This window comes from Quercus robur, chromosome 5 (genome assembly GCF_932294415.1).
Source record: "Quercus robur chromosome 5, dhQueRobu3.1, whole genome shotgun sequence".
NCBI lineage: Eukaryota > Viridiplantae > Streptophyta > Magnoliopsida > Fagales > Fagaceae > Quercus > Quercus robur.
This window is the reverse complement of record NC_065538.1, coordinates 45,693,292-45,706,823: the sequence shown is the minus strand read 5'-3', so window position 1 is coordinate 45,706,823 and position 13,532 is coordinate 45,693,292. Positions and strand designations below refer to the sequence as shown.

The 13,532-nt window shown below is 34.3% G+C and overlaps 1 protein-coding gene and 1 pseudogene across 2 annotated transcripts; one reads left to right on the top strand and one right to left on the bottom strand.

The window, feature by feature from the left end:
* Positions 1–3,016: 3,016 nt before the first annotated feature.
* LOC126726094 (glutamate receptor 2.9-like) lies at positions 3,017–7,658 on the top strand. 2 transcript variants are annotated; one of them, XM_050431219.1, is made up of 5 exons: positions 3,017–3,347; positions 3,439–4,700; positions 5,359–5,665; positions 6,150–6,532; positions 6,809–7,658. In XM_050431219.1, the coding sequence occupies exons 1-5, from the start codon at positions 3,038–3,040 to the stop codon at positions 7,298–7,300; spliced, it is 2,754 nt and encodes a 917-aa protein (XP_050287176.1). In that variant the 5' UTR covers positions 3,017–3,037; the 3' UTR covers positions 7,301–7,658. The 2 variants fall into 2 exon arrangements, with proteins under 2 accessions (XP_050287176.1, XP_050287175.1); XM_050431218.1 differs by having other exon boundaries at positions 3,436–4,700.
* Positions 7,659–9,886: 2,228 nt separating this feature from the next.
* On the bottom strand, positions 9,887–13,218 carry LOC126728245 (G-type lectin S-receptor-like serine/threonine-protein kinase At1g67520; annotated as a pseudogene).
* Positions 13,219–13,532: the final 314 nt, after the last annotated feature.

Genomic DNA, 13,532 nt, shown 5'->3' with positions numbered 1-13,532 from the left:
TTTTTTTTTTTTTTTTTTTTTTGTTTGGCTTTTTGGCTTTGTGACTCTGTCACTCTGTGTTTGTGACTCTTTCTCTTGTTTATATAGGTAAGAGAGATAGAGACAGAGAGACAGAGAGTAGAGTTTGTAAAAATTAGTTTTTTCTTGGTTGACTAGTAGTTGGGCATAATAGGGACAAGTGGAGTTGGGCAACAGGCAAGCAACAGAAAAAAAAAGGGGTAAAGTTAAGAAAAGTTTTTGTTAGTAGTGTAGGGAATAAATTTATAGTGTCGGTAGTGGGATTCATTAGGTTAGTGGGTCAGTGTCAAAAAGATGAGACAATCCAAAGACATAAAAAAAAAAAAAAGCAAACCAAACACATAAACATAAATAAAAGACATAAATAAAGGCAGACCAAACACAAAAAGAAAAAAATAAATCATATATTATAGAAAATTGTCATACAAATTTAAGAAAATAACGGTGATTCTTATTTTATTTGTAGATCATGAAAAAATCAACTAGAATGCTTGATTTTTTCAAAAGAAAATGTTCAAATTCTTCCGAAGTCAACGTGGGATTGCCAACAACTAATGTTGCTATTCCAATTCCAGAAAATGTGGATGCTCCAATTCTAGAAAATGTGGATGCTCCAATTCTAGAAAATGTGCATTTCCCAATTCCAGAAAATGTTGATGTTCCAATTTCTCAAACACAATTTCATAGAGTCAATCTTGATTCTTTGGATTATGATCCTGGAACACGCAAACAAATATGGGAATATCATGTTAATCAACGTGATTTTTGGATATTTGTCTTGGTTGATAATTTATTAATACTATATAGATGCGTATTTGAAATTTTTTTTTTGCTTATCTCCAGCCCCCCCGGCTTAAAATCCTGCGTTCGTCCTTGCTTACAGGCAACCACAATCTATACAGAAGTAACAAAAGCCATTTAAGGGATGCTTTACAGAATCTTCAAGCTAAAACTCCAAGTGTTGCGTATAAGTTTATAAACTCTGTTTGAAATAGAGCCTTCGTATCAACTAGCTAAGAACATGTCGGTTTGGTTTAGCTTGCTTCTACTTCTTATTTTTTCTTTTTCCCTATAATTTTCTAAAACCTCATATCAATTATACTTCTGCTCAGCATATTTTTCAAGCAAAAATAAATCAGATGACAATAAGTTGTTTCATTAAAAACTTATAGTCTATATCATATTTAAATGTTTAAGGCTTAAATTAAGCTCTCTACTTCAGAAAATTTAAAATTAAAATTTCATTACAATGAGTTTTTGATAGGATATAATTTCTTTTTAAAAGTACGCACACTAATTTGAGATATTGCATGTATCCAAATGGACTAATGGTGATGATTTCCAAGTCAATTTTCATAATTTGGATAGTTAACAAGATATGCATGATAGAGATACCAACATTTCAATCTCGTAACAAGCAATATATTGAGTAATAAATAAAAATTGTGGAGTATTAATTCTTTGTCCCATTACGAGTAAAATTGGAAAAGAATTTCTTACACGAGTTCAATAAAGCGGACATCTCATAAATAGGTGGGTTCCATTTCTGTTATTGATAATTTCTTATTATGAATAACAAGGATTACTTCAATTTTGTTAAAAAAATGGCATAACACATTTGAGAGGTGGGTCATATAATGTTAGGTAGATTATTAGACAATATTGTTCTAACGACAAAAACTATAAAACTTTAAAATTAATCATAAAGTAGGTTAAAGTAACAATTGAGAGGGTCAAAAACACAGAAAAAAGGAGAAGCGTAACCAGTAATTGGAGGATCATAACATTCTTCCCAATTAAATGAAAAAACGTGGGACAAGCCTCACATGATTATATATAAAATAATCAAACAAATCAATAATAGAAAGGGAAAGCTTTATCAAATTTTGATCATGAAAAGAAACAAAGGAAAAAGATTGGTATGGTGAACAACGAACAATGCACTATTGATTGAAATTAAAGCTTTCACATTGATTCTAGATAAAGGCTTCTGTCTTTGCCACCACCATGTACTATTCCAGGTTTAGAAAGGCAGTGTCAATGTAAAGAACTTAGACTTTGCCAGGGCCCATAATTCACATGACCCCCCTCAATTTTAACTATACTAATTAGACAGAAAAGACAAGTGGCAATGCTTTGCAATTTCTTTCAATAAAGTCACTTTACATTTTACAAAATAGTGAAATACTGTGTAATTTTTTTTTTTTTTTTAAGTTCCTTTCTTTTTCTTTGAATCGACTGGTGTGGATGTGGATGTGGTCTTCGAGATCAAGAAATATGAATCATAATTTCTATAAGAAGCACCATGTCAATCTTATGTAATGCTCTTTCACAATTTACTGTTTGCTAATATGATTTTCTAATTGGTATTACCAATGATATCAACTACAGACTAAATTCTTCATTTTTTTTTCCATCCTAACCCACACTATCAAATAGAAAACCAACAAGTGAAACTTAAACAAAAATAAATAAATAACCTAACCCATAATACCGAGCAAAACAATATACCCATCAACAATTTCTTGGCGCTGAGTACAAATCACCTTTGTGAGAATGAAAATTTGAAAAAAAAAAAAAAAAAATTCACAACTTTACAAAAAAACCAACACCTTTCTTTTGATCAACATCCACTTACATGAGAACAATAATATATTGGGAATTGGGTAAAACCATATTGGTGGTGACAAATGCATTACCACTCACTAGAATTATTTATTTATTTTAAGGAAAAAAAAAAATCCATGCAAATTGGGCAATTAAATGTCATCCAACTAGGCCAACCTCTAGTACAACTGGTCCACTTTTACAACTATATCAAGGTACATAAGACCCTTTTTGTTGATGACAATTAAGCAGTAAGGGCATACAAGTCAATGGACTGCTGAGTAAATACATACAAAGCTACGATTCAAGACTTCACACTGATATAGAAATACCGCGTTTTTTTACCATAAACTACCACTCCCAGACCCTTCATATATTAAAATCTCTCTAACAGACTAAAACAGTATTTATAATGTTGTCTGCAATGCCACTGAAGCCCCACACGTGTTTCCAAATGCCTTCCCAACTCATAATGGTTAGCACAGTCCGGAGATCTTGGGTTCTCTTTTCTGTCCTAATCTTGTTTCTTCTCATCGACTCCTATGGAGCTGAAGCCAACAACAACAATGTTACATGTGTAGGTTTAATCATTGATGTTCATACTCGTATTGGAAAAGAAGAGAAAATAGCGATGGAAATTGCAGCTCAAAACTACAACACAAGTTCAAAGACTCAAAAACTCTCTCTATATATCCAGGACTCTTTTAGAGTCACTTCTGCTGGTAAGTAGTCTCTATCACTCGCTCAATTTGTTAACATAAAAATATCAGTAACATCTATGTTGATGGGATATGTAAATTTTGGCTGTAGTAGAAGAGATGATCAGAGAAAAAAGGGTTAAGGTGATTATTGGCATGCACACATGGCAAGAAGCAGCTCTAGTAGCTGATATTGGAAGTCAAGCTCTTGTTCCGGTTATTTCGTTTGCGGCACCAGCCATCAGTCCACCTCTAATGCAACTTCGCTGGCCGTTCTTGATACAAATGGCTAAAAATGGTTCCGAACAAATAAAATGCATTGCAAATATTGTTCACGCATACAATTGGAAAAGGGTTGCAGTGATTTATGAAGATGAAGCTTTTGGTGGTGATTCCGGAAAGTTGGCACTTTTAACTGAGGCTCTCCAACATGTGGGTTCGGAGATTGAGTACCGTTTGGTCCTTCCACCATTTTCTTCTATGTCTGATCCAGGATGGGTTGTTCATGAAGAGCTTGTTAAGTTACTGAAAGCACAATTGAGAACTTTTATTGTTCTTGAGTCATCATTAGAAATGGCGATTCATTTGTTCAGGGAAGCTAAGAATATGGGGTTTGTAAGGAGAGATTCAACTTGGATAATTCCAAATAGTATTACAAGTTTGTTGGACTCTGTAAACAACTCGGTTATTTCCTCTATGGAAGGCGCAATTGGAATTAAAACCCATTATTCTGAAGCAGTTACCTCAGAGTACCATGATTTTCATGCTCAGTTTCGGAAAATTTTCAGAACTGAATATCCAGAGGAAGACAACTCCGACCCCGGTTTTTATGCTCTGCGAGCATATGATAGCATTAGAATTGTTATACAAGCGATCGAAAGAATGACAAGTAACAGAAGTAGTCCAAAGATGTTGTTAGATAGTATGTTATTAAGCAATTTCACTGGTTTTAGTGGCAAAATACATTTTAAAGCAGGCCAGCTCTCAGACACTTCAATTTTGAGCATTGTACACGTTCTTGGAAAGAGATACAAAGAAATAGAGTTCTGGACACCAGACTTAGGGTTCTCCATGATCCCTTCTATAGGAAAACCAAATACTTTGGTTGCTCCCGTAATTTTGCAGAGGAACTTACAAGAAAGTCCGAAAGGTTGGGAAATGCCTACTGATGCAAAGCCATTGAAAATTGGAGTAATAGATAGTTCAACATTTGGGGATTTTGTGAAGGTTGATTACGGGGCGAAACAAAACAATTATTCTGGTTTCTGCATTCAAATTTTCTTTAAGGCACGAGATTTTTTGGGATATCCTTTGCCTTATAAATTGGAGGCCTGTAATTGCAGCTACAATGATCTGGTTCACCTTGTCCACAATAAGGTAACAACTTCTCTGCCTTTTATTCCTTGAGAAACGCTTGATAAAAAGCTTCTGCATACACTACAAACACCTAAAATTATTCTGCTGAATTTTATATTTGCATGTTTTATCTACATAATTTTACCATATTCCGGGGGAAAAAAAAAATACCATTACTTAAAAACTGCATTCCCCATGTGCTTTTTCGTTTAATATTCTATGTAACAGAATATTTAAAAAATTGATCGAAAATTTATTTCAACCTTTGAATTGCCCATTTTTGTTAATCTTACATAGAAGATGGACAATATATCAATTTGGCCTCCAAAACTGTAACAAGTAAAGCATTAGTTGGACTAAGTTGGTTTGTACAAATCCTGAAACTACTAAATGTTACTCACATGTAATTCAAAAATATATCATTTTTAACTTGTAATTTGAGGGAAAGGCTTTTTTGAGAGCTTATTTGAAATTAGCTAGGTCCTTATCTCTGAGAGAGAGAGAGAGAGAGGCCTCTTGCAAGAGCAGGGAATGCATGACTAGAAACTGGGCCGAAAGGCTGTGAATATTTGAACTGTCTTTTTTTTCTTCTTCTTCTTACACCTCTTTTATTTTGTTACATTAATTTATTTCTGATTAAGATCTTATGCTTGTCCTGTCCAAATGAATACAACAAAAGACTTATGATGCTGCCATTGGTGACTTTACTATAACAGCCGAACGGCTGCAATACGTCGATTTCAGTGCTCCATTCATCGAGTCAGGTGTAGTAATGATAGCTCCGGTTAAACCTGTAGGGTCAGCATTTATGTTTACAAAGCCTTTCACGCGGGACATGTGGTTGGTGACTAGTGCCATCTTAATATACACAGTGCTCATAGTTTGGTTGTTGGAGCACCAATCCAATCCAGAATTCAGTGGCTCGTGGAGGAATCAGATTAGCACTGCACTCTGGTTCACTTTCTCCTCTCTGTTTTTTGCACATAGTAAGTATCAATCTTAAGAATAGAGCTCATGAAATGCTATTATAACCTAGCTATCTGCAGCAGTCAATCAAACATTGGAAACATATTTTCCATTCCATCTAGAAGCTAAGATAATCCGAGTGCCACTCAATGTTTCCAATGTTTTGAAGGGAAAACATTACTTTACCTGAGTTTTTCTTTTTTGGAGAAACGCGTAGTATTGAATCAGAACTCTTATCTACATCCCTACAGTAACAAGATAAAGACTGCAAGTGATAATGCTATGTTGAAGAAGTTTTTATGTATTTTGAAATTCTGTTAGGATATGTTCTGTTATTTGATGACTTAAATAAATTTAGATAGAAACAAATTGGATAGACACATGTAATCTGCACTTATAAATACAATACAATGATAGGAGCCAAGCACGGCATTCATTCATTCAATACCGTTGCCAAGTTCTTATAGAAAGTACTCATAGCTAGCACATGGTTTCATGTTGCAGGGGAGAATATCCATAACAACTTGACACGTTTGGTGATGGGAGTGTGGCTTTTTGTCGTATTGATCCTAACCTCGAGCTATACCGCTAGTCTATCTTCAATGCTCACTGTGCAAAAGCTGGAACCAAATTATATGGAGTTGTTAAAGAAGAACAACTTACCAGTTGGCTGTGCCAATTTGTCAGTAAGGAAATACCTGGTGAACGCGTTTGAGTTCAAGGAACAGAATATCAAGATGCTAAATCGCACCATGCTTTTCGAACAAGAGAATATATTTGCTATCTTTATTGAATCCCCATATGAGGAAGTTTTCTTTAAGAATAATTGCGGCAAGGATTACACTATTACCAGACTACTTACTCACGGATTTGGAGGATTGGGCTTTGTGAGTATTAACTGATTTAATCCTTAGTTTAGTTTTTATGATTTCTGTTCAAGTTAATTCTTATGCTTAGAATGATGCAAGAGAGATACATAATTGGACGCACAAATATACGTCTCATGTCTGATACTGATTAAACGAATCTACCAATACAAACACGAGTTCATGTGCGCATGCACCCCCTTTCCTTTTCTACACATGTATATATTGTTGTTTAGATTCTAAGGAAGGAATGTTAGGGCACTTATTTCACAAATCTTTATCTTTCTTCCCACCCAGGTCTTCCAGAGAGGCTCGCCAATTACAAGGGATTTTTCTGAAGCAATTCTTAAGTTGTCGGAGGCTGGAACTATCTTGTCACTAAAGAAAAAATGGTTTACTCCCCAAAATGAGTGCTCAGCCAACATAACCTCCAGCGAACCTGAAAGCTTGAGCCTCCAAAGCTTTGGGGTTCTCTATCTAATATCTTTTGTCACTTCTACCATTTGTCTTTTATCATTCCTAGTTCGCTTATTTATAAGTCGTCAGCAACATCACAATGCTTTCGAAGGAAACATAACTCCAGGTGAAGAGAGTACTTGGAAGAAGGCAGTTAGACGTGTAAGATACTTCTGTATCAAAAATCCAAGAAGAGATCCAACTCTGGCAGACACATCAGGTGCAAATGAATACTCTTTCAGGCGGTTATTATGTAGAACTTTTGACACTACAGAGTTCAGAGCATCATCAGTCCCAGTAGAAGTTGAAATGCCCCAAACAAAAGATGCATAGTACAGATATGGGTATGGATATGACATGAATACGGATATACTCAGAAGTATCCAGTATATACTAGTACGGTATGTATTAGATACAAGTACGTGAGCAAAAACAGTACGTGTGCAAAAATGGAATATCCATGCATTCTATCAACAAACTCTTGATTGCTAAAAAGAAGCAAAAATAGTTGAAAGCAGTCTTGGGTATTAAGATTTCCTATGCATAATTGTCTTACATATTCCTTCACCAGTATAGTCCTAATTCCATGCTCATGTATGTATCATAGTAATTATTAAGGGTATGCTTGGTATGATGTAATAGCTTCTGTAATAAAATAATTATTCATGTGTAACAACAATTCTGTCATCTAGTTATATCTTTAAATGGATGTAATAGTTATTCCTTAATGCATATAATAGGTTTTTCAATTAATATATTTTAAAAAATATAAATTTTCGTTATACATCATCTTTTACAAGCTTTCCATATGTAATTACCAAACTTATGGATAGTAATAGTTATTCCATTATAATATCTTTTATTTCTAGTAATAAAGATTATTATTTCTAATGTAATCTACATTCAATATACCAAATGTGCCCTAAGATTAAAAGCTAGGCTGCATTTCCCTTTCACAGTTAATCAAAAACTCATCAGCATATCATCTCAAGTTCTCATTCAACCAAATATAAATTATATTCTACAGATTGTCAAAATTATAAAATTGTTAAGTTGTGATTTTCCATGTGGTTTTGTTGGCTTTGTATTGGTGTCAATTTTTTTTTGTAATTCTTTCATCTATTTCGTTTTATTTTTGTGGGATTTTATGTGCATGAGTTTAGTCTAAAGTTGGTGAAGTTTTGCTCAAATCTTTGGATTTTAGGATTGGCTTGTGAGTAACTCTAGATTGCAGCACCCACGAGAGATCATGTGAAGGGCACATATTGAAGATTCAAAAGTTGGTTACATCTAGCTTTCTCATGGGTAGGCTAACCAGCAAGTGAGTTGCGAGACACTCTGTCACGCTCCAAACCCCAAAGGGTCAAAAGCATGAGAAAGACGTCTCAAAGTACCTGTAGATTTTTCCTTTTTGACAATTCAATCCACAAAAATCATATCAAGTACCAACATCAAGAATTATCATAATAATTCTATTGAATATACTTTCAAAGTAAGTCAACGCTCTAAGCAATAATTACAAGAACCATTGGCCACAAAAGAATAGAGGTCTGAATAAATAATTACATATCAGCAGCTTGTCCCATCAGTGGGAATAACATCACAACCACTATAATATACAAAAGAATGAGTCAAGCCTATTCTAAGATGTACATCATCTAATATCTCAATTACAAAAGTTCAGCCTCCATCAGTAGTTAGTCTAACTACTGTTAGCCACCAAAAATGAGTCAAGCCTAAAAATGCAAGTTTCATCTTCAATAATAATAATATGACAAGAATAATTTAATAATGAAACACGAAGTTTCTCAAAGTAAATACCTTGAAACTATATATTATAATATATGAGCACCAACAATATAATTTCCAAAGTAATATCTAACATAAGGTAAATTATCACAAATATACCACACTACCATATAGACAGGTTAGAGGATCCACCCATTCACAACTGGCATGATATCGTCCTCTCTGGTATGCAAATTCTTGGCCCCATGGATAGTAGCCTCACCCATACCCTCAAGGTTTTTCTCTCCACCCCTTGGGCAACAGAGAGAGCGCGTCAAATAGGACCTCTCTTGCATGTGGTCTCTTGGCCCCATCGGCAGCAACCTCACCCACACACAATTAAGGAAACTTTTCCCCCCATGGGCAATAGGGAAGAACGCGTCATCCAAAGTGAAAGGGCACTGACCTGGATTTGATTCTGTTGTCACAAAGACTACTAAAACTAAATCGAGTGATCACTGGGAAATCACACATGACATGGTGTTAAAACCACATAAATTTTCTGACTTTCTTTGCTTCGGTCCACTATCTTAGGTTAAGGATTTACATAGGTTTGGAATAGGCTAAATAATTTTTATTATTTAGGCTTTTATTTACTTTTATTTATTTAAAGGGTTAAGGATTATGTTTGAGGGGCCAAAATTATTTTTGTGAGAAATACTACGTTTATAATATTTCCACAACAAATCCTACATGACAAGTTGTTACGGACGGGTAAGAAAGTAATGTCAATAGTTGGCCCAGTTTAAAACTAGTAACAACTAGTCATCTAGAATTTTTTGTAAAATTATTATAAAAGTACTGCAGACATAGCATTATTCTATTTTTGTTGAACCCAAATTCTTGAAATTCTCAAGTTGGGTGGTTAATAACTTTTTGTAGGGTAGACAAAACAGTCTAGTTTAAAACAAATTGTTTATATAAAATATTTTTTTGGCAAGAATGATTTTTTTTTTTTTTTGGGTAAGTCAAGGTGGTCTTGTAACCGCCCTTGCTTAGTATTTATCTTGCTTCCATCTCTAAAATTGTAACATTATTTATGGAACAATTTTCTTGCTTAATTTCAGAAACCTCTGATGATTTTTCTTGAACAATGTTGAGAAGATATGCAGGTTGTTTTGGAGGAAGTAGTCAAACAATTTCACTTGAAAGCATAGTTGAAACATCTAGCATGGTAGGTCTATCAGTTGCCTGGTCTTGTACGCATAAAAGACCAACATGAATGCATCTCAATATTTCAGATGAAGGGCATGACTCATCTATTATTGTTAGGTCTATTAACTCCAAACCTTTCCCTTCATTCCATAACCGCCATGCCTGATACAAGACCAATTGTACACACAATGTTAACTATTATATTCAAAATCTCGTGTATAAAATTAGAAGAGTTAATTGAGAAACTTACATATCCTATAAGGTTGAGCAGATACTCAGAGTGATAGTGACTATTATTTTTCTTGCTGGTCACGATTTCCAATAGTAGGACTCCATAGTTGAATACATCAGTTTTTATTGAAACAACACCATTCATGGCATACTTTGGAGACATATAACCACTGAAATAATAATAGTGTATGAATAAGCACATATACGCATACACACAAATAGAATTAAATTTTTCTTACTTGAAATGCAGTGAATACTTACTATGTTCCAACAATTCTATTTGTGTTTTGTTCTAATCCTTTCAACCCAAATATTCTAGCCAAGCCAAAGTCAGAAATTTTCGGATTCATATCCTCATCAAGCAAAATATTGCTTGCTTTTAAGTCTTGGTGAATTACTCTTAGTCTTGAATATTTGTGGAGATAAAGAAGTCCTTGGGCAATGCCTTCAATGATGTTGAAGCGTTTTTTCCAATTTAATAATGACTTTTTTGTAGAATCTGACTCAAAGTAGAAAATAATTGCAAGCAAATGACAAGTAATGATTGATTGTGTATAATACAAAAAACAAATATCCAATAAGAAAAATTTCCTTGTAATGAACATATGCCTTACCGAAGAGGAAGAAGTCTAAGCTTTTGTTGGACATGTACTCATAGATTATAATTTTTTCTTCTTGCTGAATGCAAAGCCCTAATAGTCGTACAAGATTTGTGTGTTGGAGTTTGGTAATAAGAATAGCTTCATTCTTGAACTCTATCAATCCCTATCCAGAACTTCTTGAGAGTCTCTTTATTGCTATTTTCTGCCCATCATATAATTCACCCTCAAAATATATTTCAATAGTGAATCTCACTCACATTATCTTAAATCAGTTTCCATTTTTATTATTTAATTTTCTGTCAAGATTCTACCTTGCCCTTGGCCAAACCTCAAGTGTTGATTTGACAAATTGTATTAGTGAGTTGGGCTAGTTCTTAAGTTCAAATTTTGTACCAGAAAAATAAATAGAGAGAGCACTGGGTCAAGGGGGTACATTTAGTTTGAATAATAATTAGATGGTTTAAATTCTTAGATTTCTGCATAAGCTTTGTGTTTGGTTGATAATTTATAATAGTATTAAAATATGTTGTCTTGATTTCAAACCTTATTTCTACTATCCACCATACCGCCCATTTAAAAAACTAAAAAATCATTTAATTGTTTAATCATACTCAAATTTAATCATACACACAAATTGTGTGACGCTCAAAGAAAATGATAGTCACATCTACAGTTACACCTCAAAAAAGCTAGTCAAGTTGTAATTGGGGCTCGTTGTAATTACTTATAAATTGGAGATCTATCTTGTAAAAACTCAATATGCGACTCAGCCTATGGCCACATAACACACTCAAAAAATCTAATCAAATCATATTCACACAATTTGGAATATCAAAATCTCCCTCAATTAAATTTTTGATGACCTTATCAAGGCCCACATTGTATTGCAATGACCCTAAGCCACATGATGTTATTAAGTTTGCTTAGTTTTCCTGATTTCATGTCTAAAAACTCGAGGAAAGTGCTAGCCACATCTACTTTGACACTCCAAAATGGTTAGTTAAGTTGCAATCAAGGCTCCAGAAACCCAAGATCCACTTTGTAAAGACCCAATATGCGACTCATCACATAACTGGACAATACAAACTGAAACAATTCAATCCAATCAAATGAGCACAATTTTGTGTATCACACACAAACGCACATATATATATATAGAGAGAGAGAGAACCTTATAAACTGGTCCAAAACAACCTTCTCCTAATTTATTTTTAGTTTAAAAATTTCTTGAGGCAGCAGAAATGGTTTCAAAGCTGAAGATTTGCAATTCATGGCTACCTTGCCTATCATTATTTCGTTTCTTTACTTTGTCACGTACAGTGGACGATATTGCTTTACCTCTAAGTTCTTGTAGAAGTATCTTTTGTTTCTTCTTTCTCTCCCCTAATTAACAAATATGCAAAATATAATTTGAAAATTTTGTGTTGCTTTATCATCAATAATATATCTAAAAAATCTATGGTAAGAATATCAATTACCTTCCGCTATGTGTTTTTTCACTTTTGCATAGCATAATAAGCACAAAAAGGCAATGATAATTCCCCCTACTGCCACAATTAGCCATATCCACCACTTATTTGCTCACCACCTGCTCGTCCTCACGTCCGTATTGCCATCCCAGGACAAAATGGGCAAATGCCCTTTTTTTGGAAATTAAACATTCTTTTGCCCTCTTTCTCAAACTAAATAGGGAAATGCCCCTCTTTTGTAACTCGACAATAGGAAAATCGAGTTTTAATGAAGAACTCGATATTTCTATGATCGAGTTAGTCTGACCCTTCTGCTACCCTGGTGCTGCAGACGTGGGTTTTTCCCAATAAAAAAATGTTTGTGTAGACATTCATAACTCGGGAAGCTAAAAATCGAGTTTTCTTCAGCGGTTTGAATCAATAGGACCCTAACATCTCACAATGCCTATTCAGTCACTTGCTCTCCCTATACACTCTCTTTCCCTCGCTCTCTGCCATCACTCTCTCTCTACACTCTCTCTCTCTCTCGCTCTGCGATCAGGCTTCCCCACTCTTCCTCGAGTCTCCATCAGTCGTCGTTGGTTCCCGCCGCCGCTGCTTACAGGTACGATCCTCTCCCTCTGATATCTTTTCTGATGTTGGTTAATATTAGGTTGTGTTTTGTGTGGGATTTTGATTATTTTGTTGAAACTTGAAAAGTAGTAAATTTACTAATCAAGATGAGAATTTTGTTGTCTTTTATATGCTGCAATGATGATTTTCTCATTACTGAGTTTAAATGTGCTTGGGGTTTTGATGAGGGGTTTTGGCAAATCGAGTGGTGGTGTTTTAGTGATGTCTCTAGGTTTGTGTAAAATGTGTCTTATCTGATTGTAGGCATGATTTTGTTATAGTTGTTGTAAATGGTGTCAAACTAATTACGTTTGAGTGTAAATAGTTGTTGTAAATGGTGTAAAATGTGTGTCATGCCTCTAGCAGCAATTGTTAGCTCTGAAGCAGAACCCATCTCCTAAAGATTGGTTCTATTGGGTACATAGGTTAAGAAAAAAATGATGAAAACTTTAAGACTTTGGTTGGTTGAAGCAGTCTTCCGTAAATCCAAGATGTTCTGCCCATAATGACATTCTATATACATAAATCTATGAAATACAATGCACATTCACATGAAACAGAAAGTCAGTTATTGTAAGTCCAGTTAAAAACCAGTAAGAGTGATGAGATTGGAGTATTTAGTACAGCAACAAAGAAATTAAGTTCTTCATATCCCTTAAAAGTTTTAGTACTCATTGTTTTTGGTATATCTAGGTTTTTATAAATTTC

Bases quoted from the DNA above. Each gene is read 5' to 3' on its own strand.
- LOC126726094 (XM_050431218.1), top strand. From the start codon at position 3,038: ATGTTGTCTGCAATGCCACTGAAGCCCCACACGTGTTTCCAAATGCCT. The intron at 3,348-3,435 runs GTAAGTAGTCTC...TTTTGGCTGTAG, and splicing joins TTTTAGAGTCACTTCTGCTG to TAGAAGAGATGATCAGAGAA. The intron at 4,701-5,358 runs GTAACAACTTCT...ATACAACAAAAG, and splicing joins TTCACCTTGTCCACAATAAG to ACTTATGATGCTGCCATTGG.